The 20,727-nt window shown below is 50.6% G+C and overlaps 1 protein-coding gene across 21 annotated transcripts in view; it reads left to right on the forward strand.

Moving 5' to 3' along the window:
- The window catches only part of MEGF11 (multiple EGF like domains 11), a 431,740-nt gene that overhangs the window by 333,022 nt on the left and 77,991 nt on the right, over nt 1-20,727 (forward strand). For all 21 annotated transcript variants that reach the window (XR_009562966.1, XR_009562967.1, XR_009562969.1 and 18 more), the window contains 4 exons: nt 4,170-4,416; nt 5,634-5,754; nt 10,991-11,127; nt 15,502-15,714. Coding sequence is in view for 17 of the 21 variants with exons in the window: in XM_060294090.2 (XP_060150073.1) it covers nt 4,170-4,416; nt 5,634-5,754; nt 10,991-11,127; nt 15,502-15,714 (718 nt within the window). In the remaining 4 variants the exon portion in view is untranslated. The remainder of the gene's footprint in view (nt 1-4,169; nt 4,417-5,633; nt 5,755-10,990; nt 11,128-15,501; nt 15,715-20,727) is intronic.

The raw sequence follows: 20,727 nt of genomic DNA on the forward strand, positions 1-20,727 counted from the left end.
ATGGGCTTCATGACAATATCCAGCTCCCTTATCAGAGGCATAGTTTTGCTTCTTACTGGGTTTGGTTGTGACAGAGTGAATGGAGGTCCCGTCTGATAAGTAAAGCATAACTGTCTGCCCTGGGGTGCACCAAGGGCAAGCTGGCTGTGGACTCCAGCAGTTGAGTACAGAGCCAAGGTCTGAGGGCAGTGACTGTGCCAGCACAATGAGGGGAATCTCTTGTTCTGGGTCCCAGGGCTGTTCATAGTGATGAGTGGGGAGGATGTGGCTAGTGTCTGTGGTGTCCCGGTCCTCGTGCTTTGCAACTGCCACCTTGTCCCCAGTGGTACCTCTTAAATCTCGCTCCTCAGAATCATCATTCAGAAAGTGTCACATGCACCTCCAGTGGAGAGTGCTGGAACCAGAAGACCTGGCCTGCGCTTGACTATAACCTTGGGCAATCACATAATCTCTCTGACCCTTTATTTCCCCATCTGTAAAATGGAGAGATAATAAAACCTAATTCACATGGTCTTAAATGTCACAAGTGAACATTTAAAATGTGGTGGTTATTATTATTATTACAATGGAGTCACATCATATGTACGTTAAACTCATGCAAATTTAACTACATATGCTTGACAACAAAAAGAGATAGAGAAATGATACAGTAGGTAATTCTGCTGTCTTTCTACTCACTGAGTAGATCTCGCAGAGAGAATGTGACGTGGCAGACACCGGACTGCTGGGTGCTCCATCGCTCTCTGTCCTGTGAGCCTCTTTCGGTGTGAGTGCAGGTTATAATGATAACTGGACTCAATTCTTTAAATTGAAATATAATTGACATATAACATTATATTAGTTTCAGGTTACAACATAATGATTCAACATCTGTATATATTGCGAAATGATCGCCACCCTAAGTCTAGTTAACATCACATGTGGTTACAGTTGTTTTTTTCTTATGATAAATAAATAAGTAAATAAAATTATAAAAAAATATATTCCATTGTGTGTGTGTATATGTATATATGTGTGTGTGTATTCATCCACTGATGAACATTTAGGTTGCTTCTGTGTTTTGGCTAGTGTAAATAATGCTGCAGTGGACGTGGGGGTGCAGATATCTTTTCAAGTTAATGTTTTCATTTCTTTCAGATAAATACCCAGGAGTAGAATTGCTGGATTTTACAGTAGTTCTATTTTTAAGTTTTTGAGTAACCTCCATACTGTTTTTCATACTGGCTGCACCAACTTAAATTCCCACCGACAATGCACGAGGGTTTCTTTTTCTCCACATCCTTGTCAACACTTGTTATTTCTTGTCTTTTAGATAATAGCCAGTCTATCAGGTTTGAGGTGATATCTCAGTGTGGATTTTTTTTTTTAATCTATGCATTCTTTTTTTAAAAAATAAATAAATTATTTATTTTGGCTGCGTTGGGTCTTCGTTGCTGCGCACGGGCTTTCTCTAGTTGCAGCAAGTGGGGGCTACTCTTCATTGCAGTGCGTGGGCTTCTCATTGCAGTGGCTTCTCTTGTTGTGGAGCACGGGCTCGAGGCACACAGGCTTCAGTGGTTGTGGCTCGAGGGCTCTAGAGTGCAGGCTCAGTAGTTGTGGCGCACGGGCTTAGTCGCTCTGCAGCATGTGGGATCTTCCTGGACCAGGGCTCAAACCCATGTCCCCTGCATTGGCAGGCAGATTCTTAACCACTGCACCACCAGGGAAGTCCCCTCAGTGTGATTTTGATTTGCATTTCCCTGATGGTTATGAGCATCTTTTCAAGTACCTGTTGGTCATCTGTATGTCTTCTTTGTAAAAATATCTATTCAGATCCTCTACCCATTTTTTAATCAGATTGTTTGTTTGTTTGTTTGCTATTTCATTGTATAAGTTATTTACATATTTTGGATATTAAACACTTATCAGATATGTGATTTGCAAATATTTTGTCCCATTTGGTAGGTTGCCTTTTCATTTTGTTGATCGTTTCCTTTGCTGTGCAGAAGCTTTTTAGTTTCATGTAGTTCCACTTGTTGATTTTGCTTCACTTGCCTTTGCTTTTAGTGTCAAATCCAAAAAATCATTGCCAAAACCAATATCAGGGAGCTTACTACCTATGTTTTCTTCTAGGGGTTTTTGGTTCTGGTCCTACATTCAAGTCTTTAATCCATTTTGAGTTGATTTTTACATATGGTGTAAGATAGGTGTCCAGTTTCATTCTTTTGCATGTGGCTGTCCAGTTTTCCCAACACCAGTTATTGAAGAAACTGTCCTTTCCCCATTGTATGTTCTTGGCTCCTTTGTCATAAATTAGTTGACTGTATACGTATGGGTTTCTTTCTGGACTCTGTATTCTGTTCCATTGATCCATGTGTCTGTTTTTATGCCAATATCATACTGTTTGAATTACTATAGCTTTGTAATATAATTTAAAATCAGAAAGTGTGATGCCCCCAGCTTTGTTCATCTTTGTCAAAATTGTTTTGGCTATTGGACTTGGTTTTTGACTCACTTACTGTAGTACCAGGTAGAAAATGCAGGGTGAGTCTTGCTCAGAATTTGGCAGCTCGGTTTGTATGTGTGTATATTTGGGGTACAATGAAGAAGGGATGAAGCAATATAGGGTGATTGGGATTCCAGGCCTAGTGTGGTTCCACCTACTAAAAGTAATGGACAGTTTCCATGACTTTGACCAATTGACCCTGGTCAGCAAGTGGGAAGTATATGCAGGAGGGTTGGTGGGGCTGGTAGAGTGATTCTTCCATCAACCTTTTAGTTTCCAAAGATCCCATGTACTCACTGGCTTCATTAGAACCTTGTGCTTTTGTACATACCCTGCACTCAAGTACCACTGTCTCTTTGCTCATACTGAGCCTGCCCCAGGGACACCTTCCCCAATCCCACTCACCTGCCCCCTTTCCTCTCTGAGTGGCTAAACCCTACAGTCACTGGAGCACAAAGGTCAACTAATCATCTCCTTGTCTTCAGGCAGTAGGGTCTCTAGCCATTCCAGTTTGCCCAGCACAGAGGGATTCTCAGAATGAGGGACTTTCAATGGTGAAACTGGGACAGTTAGTCACTCTGATTGTCAGACAAGGGAGACATCTTTTACAGCCCACTTCAGATGGCTTCTCTTCCAGGAAATGTTGCCTGCTTCCTTAGCTGGGAGCAGTCTTTTTCTCCATGGAACATCTCCTAGTACATTATTTATGCCTGTCCTTGCCTGAACTCCACACGCACCTCTACTCCAGGATTTGAGTGAATGAGGCTATAGTTGAAGGATGTCTTGCTGTTGTGTGTCCTGTATGCATCAAGTGAGGGTCAGACTAGGAAGTGGCAGCAAGCTGGGTGACCTACCTGAGGACTGCCATTCAGCCCCTTTCCCCCCCAACCCCGCCGCAGAGTGTGAATTGCTGCAAAGCTGGCTTAGATATCACTCTTTGAAACATATAATTACATATAGAGATCTTCAAGGCTGTCTGTCACCTCCCAGGGAAATATTTCTTTTTTCCTGCTCCTTCTGAAGTTGGCTGCTTGGAAAGTAATGAAATTGAACTGAGGATGAAGGAACCAGGAGGTGTAGGCATTACTGTTAGGGAGACGCAGGATGAAAGAGAGATGGGGGTGGAGGCGGTGACAGGGAGATGGAGCCGGGGGAGGGGCAGGGCGTTAGAAGACTTGTTCACAGAGAGTGAGATGCAAGAGGTGAGAAGAACTAATGTTTCAGGAAGAGAGGGAAAGAGAGAGAGATGGGAGCTGGGCTGGGGAGGCACCAAGAAGGGGAGGAGGGTCACGGAGAAGAGGGGAGGCACCCTGGAAGAGACGGGGCCTGGCTGAGAGGAAGAGAGAGCCAACCAAGAAGAGTTTCAGCAAAGGTAAAATAACTTGTGGTTCCAGACTTTCAGTACCGGAGAGGGGGCTCTGGAGAGGCATGGTTGGAATGGAATGACCCTGACTGGGAGACTCATTGAGGAAAGAAGCTTCTGAGCTTGGATGATTATTTGGGGGTGGAGTGGGGCTTGGCAAGGAGCTGATGGAGCTATGAAGCGCCACAGCTTCCGTCCAGAAACCCCTTGCCGCCTCCTGTCCAGGGAAGAGCAATGCAGAGATGGGAAGGCTGTTTCCAGCCCCCATCCCAAGCAGAGTCCACGGGGATCCCTCTGCCCTGACCCGCTCCTCTCTTGCAGGCTGCGACAGCGACCACTGGGGCCCCCATTGCAGCAACCGGTGCCAGTGCCAAAACGGAGCCCTGTGCAACCCCATCACCGGCGCCTGCGTGTGTGCCGCCGGCTTCCGAGGCTGGCGCTGCGAGGAGCTCTGCGCACCTGGCACCCACGGCAAGGGCTGCCAGCTGCCGTGCCAGTGCCGCCACGGCACCAGCTGCGATCCCCGCACCGGCGAGTGCCTCTGCTCGCCCGGCTATACTGGCGTCTAGTGAGTAAAGCCCGGGGCGGCTGGGAGAGCAGGATCAGGAAACACTTGGAGGGTCAGGATAGTCCTGGCTGTAAAATCTCCTGCGCTCTGACCCCAAGTCCTGCAGAGGCTGAACGCCCGGGCCTCGCCCACACCCTCAGATCCCTGTTGTCCAAGCCCCAGGGTGGACACATTCTGATGGAGGCTCTCATGGCCAGAGGAGCTGGCTAACCTCCTCCCAGGAGGCCCTCCCTGGTCCAGGCCCCAGACCTTAGTTTGGAATTCTGATCGTAACCCAAATGCCGTTGTTGACCCTTCCGGGCCATTTGAGGCAGAGCGGGGTGAGGGCCCTGGGCAGATATCTTGCACAGATTCGGGGAGTTTACTGCCCCTGTTCCTCTTCCCTTACCTTCTCCCCTCAGACCCCAAGCAGCCCCTCACTCCAGTTCCCTGGAGACGGAGGGTGCATGGACAGGAGCCCTCCAAGACTGCTCAGTTGAGACCCCTTCAGAGGCAAGATTGAAGTTCTCCTCCCCACCTGTCAAAGGCTCAGTGGCCTCCCCAGCAGCCCTAGATCCTGAGGGGACACCCAAGGACTCTGGCTGCAGATACATCTTGGATGGATGTTGTGTGTCCCCTGCCCCAGTGTCTGGCCACAGTTCCAGGGGCAAAACATTGGGCTAAGGCCCAAGACCAAGACCCCAGGCAAATCTTTCCCTGCATCTCAGCAGTGATAGTCCCTGTATAGAAGCCTGTTGTGGTAGCTGAAAGCCTGGAAGAGGGTGGAGGCATGCCCCAGATTCTCCCTCTCTCTGAATTTAGGCAGAATTTGAAGACTGGAGTCATGGCTACGTCTCATGGCCTTTGCTTGTCCTGTTCCTTCTGCCTGACATGCCCTTCCTCCCCTTCTCCTGGTGAAATTAACTTCACCTCCAAGACTCAAGTGAAATGTCTCCCTCTTAGGGAAGCCTTCCTCAGCTTTCCCTCCCGGTAGAGCACTCTTCTTTACACTAAAAGCACTTAAGTCATCCCGCAAGTACTGGTCCAAGCACACAACCTTCCAGTTCATTGTATCTGAGCCCTGTTTTCCCTCTCCTGGCCTTGTGTCTAGTATGGTTCACACTGACTGTGAACTCACTAACTTCTAGGGAGCCTGGGAGCCTTGGGACCGGCAGCACTAGGGCCCTGTGACCTGATCTGCATGCAGCTGCCTCTAACGCCTCTGCTTCCCCACGCAGCTGCGAGGAGCTCTGCCCACCTGGGAGCCACGGGGCTCACTGTGAGCTGCGCTGCCCCTGCCAGAATGGGGGTACCTGCCACCACATCACTGGCGAGTGTGCCTGCCCCCCAGGCTGGATGGTAGGTGGACCTGCAGGATCTGGGTGGGGTTCTGTAAGAGGTCTGAGCATCCCTCACATGTACCCTGGAGGGCTAAATTCCTCTCGCAGCCTGAATACCCTGCCTCCTCTTTATGGTCATGGGCATCATTAGACACTGCCAGTTGTGTCATGGACACAGCTTTGAATCCCAGGGCTCCCATCTAAGTGCTGTGTGACCTGAAGCAAGTTACTTAACCTCTCTGAGCCTGTGGTCCCTCATGTGCAAAGGAGTTGAATTATTCTCATAAATTGTCTCTGTCTTTCAGCATAGGGACTCACTTGAGCTGCCACGGGCTCTGAAATGTGGTGAAAAGGGCATGGCATAAAGATTGGGGTGGTGCAGAGGAAGGGAGAGAGCAGGGTATGAATCACCTTCATTTATAGAACTTCAGATTCCCAGCCTCCAACCTCTGTACTCACACACATACACATATTCTGATTCTGTGGGTCCCAGAATCTGTATTTTAACAAGTGCTCCAGGTGATTCTGATCCAGGTCTCTTGTCTAGGAACCACCATTGTGGGAAAGGGCGATGAGATTTATCACATCACATCAGGCCTCACATCCAATGTTGCCCTGAAAAAAGCCCTCAGCTATTCTAGTCTCTGCTTCCCCGTCTGCAAAGCTGGCATGAAAACCGTCAGCCCTGGGACTTCCCTGGAGGTCCAGTGGTTAAGACTTCACGCTTCCAATGCAGGGGACGCGGCTTTGATCCCTGGTCAGGGAACTAAGATCCCACATGCCGCGTGGTGTGGCCAAAAAATAAAAAAATTAAAAATTAAAAAAAACAAAAAAAACAGCCCTGCCCTTCATAGCAGCATGGTTGGCAGAAGGCTCAGATGAGGCAGTGCACATCCAATGTGCCTTGCAAGCTCTGGAGTGCTCTGCAGTTGCTTTTTGTATGTCCCTGGATGGCACAGAGAAGCCACAGCCTCCTTTTAGCCAGTATGCTCCCCCTGTCAGTGTCCCCAGCCTCCACAGTCCCAAGCCCCTCAGAAGCAGTGAGTCACGGAGGCTGACTTTCCCGTTTCAGGGGGAGCTCAGTGACACAGCCGCCTGCCTCCCCTGGAGCCTGAGGCTTTGCAAAGCCAGGAAGGACAGGGCTGCTGAGCAGGAGTGGGATCTTTCAGGAGGCTGTGAACGACGAGGTCAGGGTGTGTGTGTGGAGGGGTGGACAGCAGGAGGGATGGCTGCAGGGCCTATTGAGGTAGGCAGAGATTTGCCAGAGTTTTTCATTTTTTGGTTTTTTTTTTTGCGGTACGCAGGCCTCTCACTGTTGTGGCCTCTCCCGTTGCGGAGCACAGGCTCCGGACACGCAGGCTCAGCGGCCATGGCTCACGGGCCCAGCCGTTCCGCAGCTTGTGGGATCTTCCCAGACCGGGTCACGAACCCGTGTCCCCTGCATCAGCAGGCGGACTCTCAACCACTGCGCCACCAGGGAAGCCCTATTTGTAGACTTTTTAATGATGGCCATTCTGACCAGTGTGGGGTGGTACCTCATTGTAGTTTTGATTTGCATTTCTCTAATAATTAGCAACGATGATCATCTTTTCATGTGCCTATTGGCCATCTTTGGAAAAATGTCTGTTTAGGTCTTCTGCCCATTTTTCGATTGGGTTGGTTTTTGTTGTTGTTTTGTTTCTTTTTTTTTTTTTTTTTTTTTTTGCGGTACGCGGGCCTCTCACTGTTGTGTCCTCTCCCATTGCGGAGCACAGGCTCCGGACGCGCAGGCTCAGTGGCCATGGCTCACGGTCCCAGCCGCTCCACGGCATGTGGGATCTTCCCGGACTGGGGCACGAACCCGTGTCCCCTGCATCGGCAGGCGGACTCTTAACCACTGCGCCACCAGGGAAGCCCGGCCCCCTCCTTTTTTATGCTCCATTTAGCCATGGTCCTCTTTAAGCGCAGCTGGTTTCCGGATTTTGACAGAACCATTTGATCTAACCAGTCCCGAGAGGAGCAGGACTGTTGCCTCACCTCATCTCTAACCTTCTAGATGCCACACAGCCTGAGATCCCACCACACTTGGAGATACGCTTTCAGGTGACCGTAGGGCAGGTGTGTTAGGGCTGTCACAACAAAGTAACACAGACTGGGTGGCTTAAACAACAGAAACTTGTTTTCTCACAGTTTTAGAGGCCAGAAGTCTGAGACCAAGGTGTTGGCAGGGTTGGTTCCTTCTGAGGCTTCAGTCCCTGGCTTGTAGACGGCTGTCTTCTCCCTGCATCTCCACATGGCCTTCCCTCTGTACCTGTGTGTGTCCTAATCTCCTCTCCCAATGAGGACATGGGTCATATTGGATTAGGGCCCACCCTAATGACCTCATTTTAACTGTATTGCCTCTCTCAAGCCACGTTGTAAGTTGCCAGGGGTTAGGATATATGAATCTAGAGGGACACAATTCAGCTCACAGTAGCAGGAAAGAAACCATAAGACCACAGCCCTCTCAAGCTGATACTTTCCTCCCTGTCCTCTCCCCCTACCTCTCCCCAAAAAGCTGTTCTTCTAACCAGTAGTAACCAATTAATTATGTGGTTCTCCCCCATGCTTCTCTGTCCCAGGTGATACTGGGCTCCCACCACCTGTATGTCCAGTGTCTGCTTGGGTTGAACTAATATTAATGAAGGGCCTGCTCATCTCTAATACTAATGAAGGTTCCTTCACATCTCTAATCCCACTGACTCTTAACAACCACCTGGGAGACTGGGAGTTACCACTCGCATTTTCTAGATGAGGAAACCGAGGCTCAGAACGATCATGTGACTTGTTCTTGCTCAGCCATCTGGAAGGAGGTAGAACTAGGGGTTGAGCCCAAGTCCTGACCTTGAGTCTACCATTCTTCCCACCACACCAGACAGCAGTCCTTCCAAGGTAACAGATTCCTTCAGGCCCCGGGAGCTCGAGCCAGAGGAGGGGCTTAGGGTTACAGGGACCTGGGGTGCTGCATTTGGGGAATACTGAGCAGGGGCTAAAAGAAGTGCTCGCCCTCCTATCCAAAAAAGTCTCAAGGATGTTTGATTTCCCCAGGAAGTGTTGAAAGGAAGCAAGCTTTCCTATTGGCCTCTTTAGGGGGCCCTGGTCATGTCTCAGAAACTGAAGAGAAAGGGAGTCTGCAGTCTAACAGGATGGATGGTGTATATGGGCGTCTGTGTGTGTGTGTAGGTACAGGGTACCCCACAGTGCTCCGTGATGGAGAGGTAGGAGGTATAAGCAGAGCCCCCAGGATGGCTCAGAATGTTTTTTCAGGGTCAGAAGGTCCTGGTCCAGGACCGCAGAAGACTGGCTCAGATGGTGGCCAGAAAGACTCATCTCTGCCCTCAAGAATCCCTGGAGCTTGTGGGGTACAGTGAGAAAGGCAAGCCCAGGTAACCCCACCACCTCCAGGAAGAAGAGGGACGCCCTCGTCTGAGCAGCATTTCCCTGCCCCTCTCCTCACATACACACTCATCCCACCGCCCTGGGCTGCTGCCTCTGCTGCTCGGTCCCCCATCCCTGCCCCCCACAGCCCCGCACTGTCTGACTTACTATGTGTAGAGGAGACATCTGAGCGAAAAGTCCTCCCACTTAATTCATTACAAGTAAATTGGATGGTATTGATAGATGACCCGGGTCAGCAGGATTTTCCTGCCTAAACTAGCTTCCTCGGGGTTGGCAGTTCCTGGTGCTTCATAATTGTGTGTTGAACTAATAGATTAATTAACTATGGGAGAATCCTTGATCTCCATAAGAAAAATGACCATCTCTGGTATGGGAGAGGCTGGAAGGGCAGCAGGAGACAAGAGTAAGTTTAGATTTCTGTCTGATAAAGATCTAAGAGTCACATGTATAATTGAAAAATTATACACAGTATCTAATACCACAAGGCTACTACTGGAGGGAGGGGAAAGCAGTCCTCTGCACCCCCCAGACCTGCCACGAGTCCCTCTCCTGAAAGGTCCCAGCTTCAAATCTTTTAGGTGTCTCTTCTGGCATTTCCCTCCATATTTCTACGTAATGTGCTTTACCGCCATCTCCCAACTTGCTAGAGCCTCGTTTCAAATATCTGGTGATCCCTGGCTTCCTGTTCATGTTTTACCATGATCCTTGGAAAAGCTGGTTGGAAGCCTAGGGGGCAGGGGGAGATGCCAGGCTTGTTGACTGATGGGACTCTCAAATATCATTACTTATAGGCCTTTCTTCTCAGTGTCCCCGGAAAGGAAAGGAATCCGCCAGAACCCTGCCAGAGGGAGTAGAGTCGGGTCACTAGCATCGTAGGAGCGGAGCAGGGGAAGAGAGCAGAGGGTCTGTTCAGCAGGCAGGTCTCAGAAGATCCCCATTTCTGTTGCCCCACTCCCCTTAGCTGTGCTTGGTGTCCCTGTGTCTGAAACCTGTATGGATCAACCTCCCTAAAAGTAAACTGTCAGTCTTGGGAAGTCACTTGGCTATTTGAAATGGGAGTAAAAATCTGGGGTCTAATTCCCTCTTTTATAAACTTTCAGACCGTCCCCCTGTTTCCCCACACGTGCCCCTTGGCCTTCAGAGGCCCCTGGTGTCTCTGATTCCTGAGCTCTTCTGAGCTTTGTCTTGCAACGTGTGCTCTGCAGACACTTGGCATTGCTGAGAAAACAGAAACCCCAGCAGTTTCTGCTCCTCTATCTGCCGGTCCATCTTCCACCACGTGACACCTCTTGTCCTCTACGGTCCCCTCTCCCCTTCCTTTTCTCCTTGGAGGTCTGTACATTTCCCCCCTTTACTCTCCTCTTAGCTGGGTTTGGGAAAGAATTAGAGATAAATGTGTGTTTCCAGACCACCATGTTTAATCACACCGCTGCTTTGTTTTTCCTCAGCACTTTATTGTGTACCGGTGTGAGGGCACCTAGCACCGTGCACTAGTTACCTGTTTGCTTGTCTCTCTCCCTAGTAGACTGGGAGGAGAGAAATTGAGTCTTACTCATATTTTCATATCCCTAGTGTCTAACACAGGACCTGGTATACAACAGGCACTCAATAAGTGTGTGCTGAATAATTAGATGAGCCAGTTGGCCTCAGTCTGCCCATCTCTAGCTTTGAAGCCATGGTGTCTCGCTTTCTATGCATCTGTGATTGGGGAGAAGGTGCCACTGAGGGAATGGCGTGGTCCCTTGGGCTGTAGCAACTGTGCTACTTCTAGAAGAAGGTGGCCTCAGGATTGCATCTCAGCAGCACCACCTCTGCATGTCTTCCCTCCTGTGTTTCAGGGAGCAGTGTGTGCCCAGCCCTGCCCACCAGGGACATTCGGCCAGAATTGCAGCCAGGACTGTCCTTGCCACCATGGAGGGCAGTGTGACCACGTGACTGGGCAGTGCCACTGCACAGCCGGATACATGGGGGACAGGTAAGGAAGCTGTTAACTCTCGTCCTTGCTGTACATAATACTCCTTCTCACAGCAGCCTTGAAGAGAACAGCTCAGCTTTACCGGTCCATGGCCTTCTTCTGCCAGCTTTCCTGTTCCTTTCTCAGAAAGCATTCTGAGTCCTTCTGCCAACCCATCCTTCCTGGCCCTCAGCCTGCTGAGGGTACCCGCCCCCACCCCCAGCCCAGTGACCCAAGCCCTGAGCTTGCATTGACTCACCTGCGGAAGCGGGTGGGCACCTGCCACCACTCTCTACTTGCTGCCCTCCTGGAGAGAGGCAGTGGCACCGATAAGCCAAGGAAGCTGAGCGTGCAAACTCAGGTCACACATTCTGCACAACTGCTTTTAGAAGTGGATTTTTATTCCTGACGTGAGTTCTGCCAAAAGGATACTGACGTCAGTTTGCATCCTCTGAAGGCCTGTGGCCTGAGAGCAGATCGATCAAGGGCACCAATGTCCTGGTATCAAACCAGCCAGCAACCTTAGTGGATGACCCACAAAACACATAACGGAGGGACTACCAGACGTGCGCACTTGCCAGGGTAAGAAAGATTCCACGATGATAGGGCAGGCGCTCTAGAAGAAGCAGAAACGACAGCCAAGGTGTCTGACGGTGAATGGATTCAGAGCTGGTGGAGGACGTTTGTCCAGAGAACCAGGGCAAGTCCCCTCCCTCTCACTCTGAACCACGTGTGTCTCTTTGAGCAGAGAGACGGGCAGTAGAGAGGAGGCTGTCACACCATTGCCTGCTTCTGTGGGATCCATGCTTCACCTCTGGCCCTGGATTTTGTTACTCTGCTTCCCCTGCCCAGGTAACAGCAGGAAGCAGGAATCAGGCCTGAATTAACCAATGAGTCCTTCTGGCTCTGACCAACATAATTGGACCCCTCCAGCTCTCACTGGAGTCAGCCCCAAGTCCTCAGTGGTCCAGAAAAGAGATTTTCCGTTTTTAGCTTTGCGCTTACATACCCCCAGCCTGAAGTCTTTTAAGCCAGATCTGATCTCTTTGTGAGCCAGTGTTCATCTCCGTGAGCATCCCTGGCACAGAATGCGGGGTGTGGCATCTGGGGATCCATCCCTCTCTGACCTCTGTTGGAGACCGCATCTCTAGGCGGAGAAGGGAGGCAGGACTAAAGCACTGAGCCATCTTCCCATCCTCACCATCTCCCTGGATAAGTAGACATTTGGGATGAGCCAGCAGGGACAGGAGCCGGAAGACCCCAGAACCAGAACAGGACCCTTTGTTTCCGGCCACTTTCACAGGAGAGCGAATACAGCCCATTCATTGTTGGAGACAAGCGGGCCCAGGGTTCCAGCTGACTGGACCCGGCACCAGCGGATCCAACCTCATTGGTGCCAAGATGTACCAAATGGAGAAATACCCCTCGTCCCTCTTGTTGGGGCCCAGCCCATGATCCTGAGGCAGAGAGAAACCCCAAAAGCCTCGGGGTCTTCAGGCAAGCTTCATCAACCATCTACAGATGAAGAATTCCTAGAAGGGCCCGGTAGCATTTGGGTTTCCCACCTAAACGGGCTGCCTGGTGTTTAATATTTTGTAAAATTGGCTCCATTTATTTTGTAGGTGACAGCTGCAGGAACCCACCCCACATCATTGCGAGCATATTAAAGTTGAGTGGGTGTGATAATGCAGGCCTCCCAGGATAGGCAGAATCCAGTGCAAATTACACATGAAACGTAATGAGGGTTTTGCAGCTCATTTTGTAATTTAATTGAGCAATGTATCTGGTTGTTAATGGCAATATCGGACACGTAAGATTGATATGTTGCAAAGGAAGGATGTTTAAGTAGAAAACTAATTCCTGCTGTGATTACCCTTCTGTTCCACAGGCCCCATCATTAGCGTGCTTTGTGTAAAATTCATTAGCAGTCGTTGCTTGATCTCTAAATAAATAAGTTGTTTAACTTGTGGGTAGAAAAAAAAAAGAGGCTGATTATGTAAATGGATTAGGTTGTCAATATTTCATTTCTAGATTCTTTTTCCGGGGCTGTGGAGTCAGGAGTCAGTCCCTTTGTAAATATGATGGGGCAGGACGTGCCCTTCAGAGAAGGGAGCTCATTGTCCAGGGCTGTACCCAGTCCTGCTGCATGGGAGGGAGAAGGAATGTTCCAGTGAAAAGGAGGAATCCGGAGGTGTCTCCAGGCTGGGGTTTCTTCCCCTGGTGTCTGAGACATCCAGGAGAGGCAACCTGAGTGACCTCTGGGGAAATCCATTCTGAGGCAGAACAGGGGCTGGCAATCCAGGCAGCAGTCGTACAGCTCTTCACCTCTCTGTGTCCTCCCCTTCCGCCTTGGTTTTCCTCCTCACCTCCTCCATCCTACTCTCTCCTCCTTCCTGTCTTCCACCTCACATTCCTTCTCTCTCTATCCCCTTCTCTCTTTCCTCTTCCTCCCTCTCTTTTCTGTTCTTTCCCTTGCTGAGGCCTCAAACTGACTAAAATGCAGCAAGATTTGTAGGAAGACGATCTGGGTGTGGTGGAAAACACTGCTTCCAACTCAGGACTCACCAAGAGTTAATAAAGATGCTAAGGCTGTATTTTTTTTGCTGTACGCGGGCCTCTCACTGCTGTGGCCCCTCCCGTTGCGGAGCACAGGCTCCGGACGCGCAGGCTCAGCGTCCATGGCTCACAGGCCCAGCCGCTCCACGGCATGTGGGATCTTCCCAGACCGCGGCACGAGCCCGTGTCCCCTGCATCGGCAGGCGGACTCTCAACCACTGCACCACCAGGGAAGCCCAAGGCTGTATTTTTTTAAACATCTTTTATTGTTCCCCTCTGCCCTGATTATTGTAGAAGATATATAGAAAACCTGAAAATGGGAAAACATAATCATTAAACGACTTGTAATTCCTCAAGTCCACTCCAATGTTAATATTTGGAATTCTTCCCTTTGAGCTTTTTCATGCCAGAAGGGATCTGTTAGGAGAACTATAGAAAACAGTATTAACAAGAGTAATAATAAGAACTAACACTTCTTACTGAGCCCTTACCATGCATGGGGCACCTTTCTAAGGGTTTATACACGTTGCCTCATTTAAATCCTCAAATCCTGGTGAGGTTTAGTTATTATCCTCCCATTTTGTGACGAGGAAGCAGATGTCAGAGCTGTAAAGTCAGTTCCCCATTCTCTGCACCTTTGAAGCAGTGTGGGGATGCGGTTAATCCAAAACCCCAGAGTCCATAGGCCATTTCTGTTCGTCTGTCTCTGGGACGCAGGGGTTGCCCATCTCTTTTACCCCATATGCCCCCAGGTTTACCCCTTAAGTTGTTGCTGTGACGATGAATTTACATCCCCTGGGGAATATCCCTGGGCTGGGGTGAGGGGTGTTGGGCACATCCAGGAAGCTAGGCAGTCAGCAGCAGAGGTTACACCCACCCACAGAGGACCCACAACCGATGGATGTCAGTTGATGAGTCAAATAATGATCATTATGCTGGGAGTTCCAACTCCCAGGCCCCAGCAGAGGCAGGACACAAAGGGGGCCAGGTCCTCTTCTTTGGGGGGCTCACCGGCTGATGGAAGAGGCTCAGCCCCTGCCTTGAGGGAACCCCCCCGTCCAAGGAAGAGGAAATAGTCCCTGTCTTGGGGGATTCTTCAGTCTGATGAAGGAGGATGCATCTTGTACTCATGGGGAAACTCGACACTGGTGGAAGAGGATCGTCTCCCATATGGCAGAGAGACTGTACATCTGTCCGAAAGACTCAAAGAGCAGAGACAATGAGTAGAAATAAAATTACCCCATTTCATCAAATCTGAAATGCCACCGATTGTGAGATGCATCATTAGTTTATATATTGCTAAGCATGAAAAACACTGAAAATTAAACTATGACATGCCATCAGTTATAAGACTTAACTGGCTTCAGAGATGTTAGAATATATTTTTAAAACAAGGTTTGTTGTTTACTGGGTACAGAAGTTTCAGTTTGGGAAGATGAAAAGGTTCTAGAGATGGACAGTGATGATGGGTGCACAACAATATAAATGTACTTAATTCCACTGTACCGTACACTTAAAAATAATTAAAATGGTAAATTTATGTTATACTTATTTACTGCAATCAAAAAATGAAAAAAACCTACATAAAGCCTATAATCAATGAAATATGATAGTATGAACTCAGTCCTGGGGACTGAGGGGAACTGGCATGGAGGAGGGAATGGACTGGGGTGACTAAACCACGGAATACTTCCTGGAGGAGGAGAGGAAAGAGGGGAGGAGACTGTGAGGAGGTGCAGCACACCAGGCCCAGGCCTGGAGGCAGGGGCGGTACGTGCTGGGTGGATCTGGAAGGGCAGGTGAGGGGGCATAGCCTCACCCTCCTCTGCTCTCCCGCAGGTGCCAAGAGGAATGCCCCTTCGGGACCTTTGGCTTCCAGTGCTCCCTGCGCTGTGACTGCCACAATGGGGGTCAGTGTTCACCCACCACCGGTGCCTGCAAGTGTGAACCTGGCTACAAAGGCCCACGCTGCCAGGAGCGGCTGTGCCCCGAGGGCCTGCACGGCCCAGGCTGCAGCTTGCCCTGCCCCTGTGATGCCGACAACACCATCAGGTATGAACGATCTGGGGACAGGTGAGCGGGGGACAGGGGTGGGGTGGGCCCTGGTGGGGAGGGGGCTGTCAGGGCACAAAGCCCACCTCCAGCCAGATCATCCAGGCAGGCAGTGAAAGGGCTGGGACCTCCGCAATCACCTTCACTGGCCAGTCTGATGAAAAGACGTAGGCCAACCTGAGACCCCACACACAGGAGCACGAGGGAACTTGGTGGCCCTCAGGGAAACAGGGCAGGGATGGGTGGGAATGCGGGGGGCTAGGCTCAGGGTACCAGGGCCCTGGGGGCGTGGTCGGGAGAACTTTTCGCTTCCACAGAATCTGCATCTAACCAAGCCCTTTACCAGCCCCGAGGGGCCCAGAGACAGGACCACCAAGGCAGAAGCAGGGGACTTGAGCCACAGAGGGACAGTGTTAGAAGGGACCTTAAAAACTGGTATGGCTGACCTGGGGCCTGCAGAGGGCTGTCCCCTGGGGCCGTGGCTAGAGTGGTGGAGCAGGAGGGACAGAGGGCAGGCCCACAGGGTCTTGGCTTGGGGTGGCCTCTCCCTGCATTCTGTGTCAGTGGTTTTTGGGGGTTTTTTTTGCGATACGCGGGCCTCTCACTGTGGTGGCCTCTCCCGTTGCGGAGCACAGGCTCCGGATGCGCAGGCCCAGCGGCCATGGCTCACGGGCCCAGCCGCTCCGCGGCATGTGGGACCTTCCCGGACCGGGGCACGAACCCACGTCCCCTGCATCGGCAGACGGACTCTCAACCACTGCGCCACCAGGGAAGCCCTGTGTCAGTGGTTTTTAATCTAGGACTGGGATTATTTATCTAGGGATATCTGTATAGTTTGTCAGCGAGTGATATTGCGCTGCCATTACGGTGACTGTCATGGTTCTATATAAATGCCCTCCATCTGTCCCTCTAATGTTGCACGTTTTTAGTAGTTTGGAAGTTTTGTATATTTATTGTATTAACAGAGTGTCATAAACTAAAATGTCGTTTACTGGATGTTTGTATAATTTTAAATACTGTATTAGCACTTCAGAGGCAGAAATTATGCTGAGGGCTTAATGTATATACAAATAACCACATTTGATTTTTAAGAAATCATCTGTGTATAATTCTATCATGTGCTACTAAACAAAATAAATAATATAAAAGGCTCAGTTAAAAAAAAAAATGGGGCTTGGGGACATCTGGGCTGAAGCCGGCCCCAGCCTTGCTTCCTGGAAGTGGAGACGCCAGAGCCGCCCTGGGCCACATCCCCCAGCTCCCCTCACTGCCTGCTTCCTGCACCAGGTGGCACCGCCCTCTGGTGATAAATGAGGCTGTCGGGCCCCAGATTAAAGCTTCAAATGAGGCTGTCAGGCCCCAGATAAATGCTTCCACAGCTCTCTATGTGGCCGCCTCTTATTAGGATGGTACAAGGTGAGGGGAGTCTCCCTTCTCCCCTCAGGCCTGCAGGACAGCTCAGGGCAGGACCAGCTGCCCTGGGCAGTGGGTGGCTTCTGTTGGCAGGGCAGAGAGAGATACCTCTGCTTTGTAGCCTTGTCTCTGGGACAGCCAGGACCTAGCCTCGGCCCCTCTTCATTTCCAGCTTTTGATTCTCCACACACCACCCAAGGTCCTCGGGTCACTGTAAGCAGAGGCCTCTTAGAAAGTGTCGTGGCTTTGACAGAATCTGTCCCCAGTCCTCAGTTCCTGGAGCTAAGTGGCTCGGGCAGTGCTCTCTGCAAGGGCAGAGGGTTGGGAAGGAGACCATTAAGAGGGGGCCTTGGAGCCAATGGAACGGGCTATATATGACTTAAGCATTCATTCGCTCAGTCATTCATTCAGCAAACACTGAGATCCTGCAGAGCCAAACACAAGAAAGAAAGGGTCCCTCAGCACGAGTCCAGCCCTCAGGAACTTGAGTCTGGAGCACCTACCCACACTGAGGACCTCCTACCATATTTCTTCAAATACAAGACAACACCAGTAGTGAGGCACTGCTTTATTTTATGTACTACTAAAACTGAGCCAGGACATACCATTGACTGCCTAGCACATCCATCAGAGATCTGAAAATGTGGGGCAAAGTGCATCTTAGAATCAATGAAATATATGCGGCTGGCCCTGCTGGGTCCCAACATGTACTCAAGTAACTGTGACCCAGGGCTCTGTACAGAAAGCACCACAGGAAACCGCTTCACTGGTCAGGGAAGGCTTCCTGGAGGAGGTGGCTTCTGGGCTGGGTCTGGAGGGTGGGGTGAGAGCTCCAAGACTCTAAACACGGGGGTCCCACATGGCTGGTCGGGGCACTGGGCAGCTGCCTCAGGCTGTTCCACGGGTGAGGGGCAGCATCAGGAACCCCTACCCCTGCGGGGATGCCAAGGGAGGACCGTGTCAGGGACAGGAAGCTAGGCTGCCACTGAGGTCCAGTGCAGGGAGAGTCCCTGCCACGGAGATCCAACCAACCCCCAAATTAAAGAGCTATTGTTTTCTCCCCATACCCAAGCAGCCGTGCCCTGCATAATTTATCCCTCCTCTGAAGGAGTCCTCAATGCATTATTAATCTGGAAGGACTCCCTCTTCTCCGTCGCTAATCTCAGCCCATTCAATATTGATGATTATTTGCTTTACTGTCTTTAACACGTGTCACATTTCAGGGGTTGGGAGGCAGTAGTGCTTCTTAAGCGTGGGGACCCCGAGAGTGCCTGGCAGCCAACCCCCCAGGCCGGGTTCCCCCGTGTCTGCTTGACTATCTCCTTGCAGGGAGCTGTGTCACAGCCCGAGCTTGTGGGTCTCTGCGGCCTCAGCCTTGCACGGAGCCTGGCACAGAGCAGACCTTCAGGAAAAAGAATTGCTGAATTCATCTTAAATCGCCCATTCCTCTAGGGTGGCTCTGCTCCCGAGCTGATGTCACCCTATTTCTAAAATATATTTCACCCCTTTCCCTTGGCATACGGCCCCAGTGACTGAAGCCCCGGACACTCACCGAATTTTTATTTAGTCTAACTCAGGGTTTCTCAGCTTCGCCACTGTTGATATTTTAGGCTGGATAATTCTTTGTTGTGGACAGCCATCCCGTGCATTGCAGGATGTTTAGCAGTATCCCTGGCCTCTGCCCACTAGATGCCAGTAGCAATACCCCAGCCCCAAGTTCTAACAACCAAAAACGTTTCCTAGGTGGGGTGGGAGGAGGCAGAATTGCCCGAGGTTGAGAGCCTGTGGTCTCACTGCACCTCTCTCAGGCTGCACTTGGCTTTGTTCTCAGGGACACAGAGAACAGCTCTCTTCCTCTCTGTGGACACAGGTCACTCCTTTCTTCCTGTGAGCCTTTGTCCCATTCTAGAGCCTTCTCTCGGGATCCAAGAAAAGCAGAGGGCTGACTCTAGGACTCCTAATCCCAAAGCAGTTAAGCTGCAGGTTCTGGGTAGGTCTGGGACCCCTCAGTCCTGGCCTTAGAACTACCTCTCCCTGAGTCGGTGTCCTGATACGTGTACTTCTCCTCTGTCTTCGTTTCCCAATCTGTCTATCGCCTTTTGTCAGCCCAGTGGGGGGTAAAAGTTTTCTTGTGATCTTTGAAAGTGAAGCTTCCACCGAGCTGCCTGAGAGAGAGTGTGGGATCCCCAGAAACCTTGCCTCATTTCCCCGCGGGCTTCGGCAAGAGCTTGCAGCAGAGCCCCTCCAAGACAGCTTGCCAGGAAGGCCTTGAGCATCTTTCCTAGAGAAGCAAAGTCTTCCCAACCCCCAACCATAGAAAACCTCCTCAGCTAGCCCCAGCCTCTCCCGGCTCTGTGCCCCTCTGGAGAGGCTGCTTCAAAGAGAGGTTGAACCCACGTGCCCTGGGAAGGAAGACGTGGCTGGTGAAATTCCCCACGCTTCATTCCCTTTATAAATGCTTTGCAGCACACACAAAGCAGCCTCCTTCCTTCATAAAGGAATAACCTTGAGAAAGTGAACACCTGTGTGTCAGACCTCGTCCATGTCCCCTCCACAATTGGATTGTCATAGACGAATTCCAGCAGCCATGAGAGTGGATTACCTTTGAAAGATTTGACTTAGCCACCAGGTGCAGCATGGATAGCAATCTCAGAGCAGCCAGGAAAAACTGGCAGAAAATTCCACCCTGAAGAGATTCCTTTATTGTTCAGCTTTCGGCTCCTATTAACTTGTGATTAATCTATGTCTGAGGAAAATGGAGAAAGGTGAGGGGGGAAAAAAAAAAAAGGCAGAGCAAAAGCCAAACCAGCCTAAGCGGGAGTCACTTGGCTGCCATGTGACCCAAGGGAATGGCTCTGCCACCAACGGGGCAGGGAGCAGGGTACACCAGGGAGAGGGAGATGTGACAGAGGTGCCGAGAGCACGGCGACGGCAGTTTTCAGTCCTAATCGCTGAGCCAGCGATCATTCCCCACCCTCTTTTCAAAGGGATTTTGGAGTTTCTATAATAAGTGACAAGTGATCGAATTAAGAAAACAGAGGTGTTTTGTTTTTTAAAATAGAATTTTAGGGATATGAAAGGAGAGAGAAAGAAATTATCTCAGGTTTGGTTTTGAGCTTTCTGGTTTCTCAGAGTAAAAAGGTAAAATTGGCTTTGAGACACACCCCTAACATCCAAAACACCGGCGGTTAAGACGGAAAGAAGAAACGCAGGAGAGCTTAGAGGCCAGCGTTCGCCAGCTCACTGTGCGTCTAGTATGCAATTCACAGGGTGGTCTTCATACCAGAGCAAGGACCTGTAACGAGAGAATCTCTTGAAATAAGGGCAGAAGGACAACTGAGACTTTTCAGAATCCCAGGGGCCGGACAGAGCTGATCGCGGCCACCAGCGCTGCCGGGTTACTTCCTGGGTCCAAGCATGTCAGTCTCCACGACTGTGACCGAGCCAGTCCCTCTGACCCTAAACCCAAACCTCAGAGGAGACCCCTGAAAAGTTGGAACCGAGAAAGGCCATGCCTTAGGGCTTTGCTGGGAGTGTTGGGGACAGAGGGGAGCACCCCACAACTATCTGGCTGAGGGTCAGGGCCACCAAGTAGGGGCC

Source organism: Globicephala melas, chromosome 2, assembly GCF_963455315.2.
Source record: "Globicephala melas chromosome 2, mGloMel1.2, whole genome shotgun sequence".
NCBI classification, from domain to species: domain Eukaryota; kingdom Metazoa; phylum Chordata; class Mammalia; order Artiodactyla; family Delphinidae; genus Globicephala; species Globicephala melas.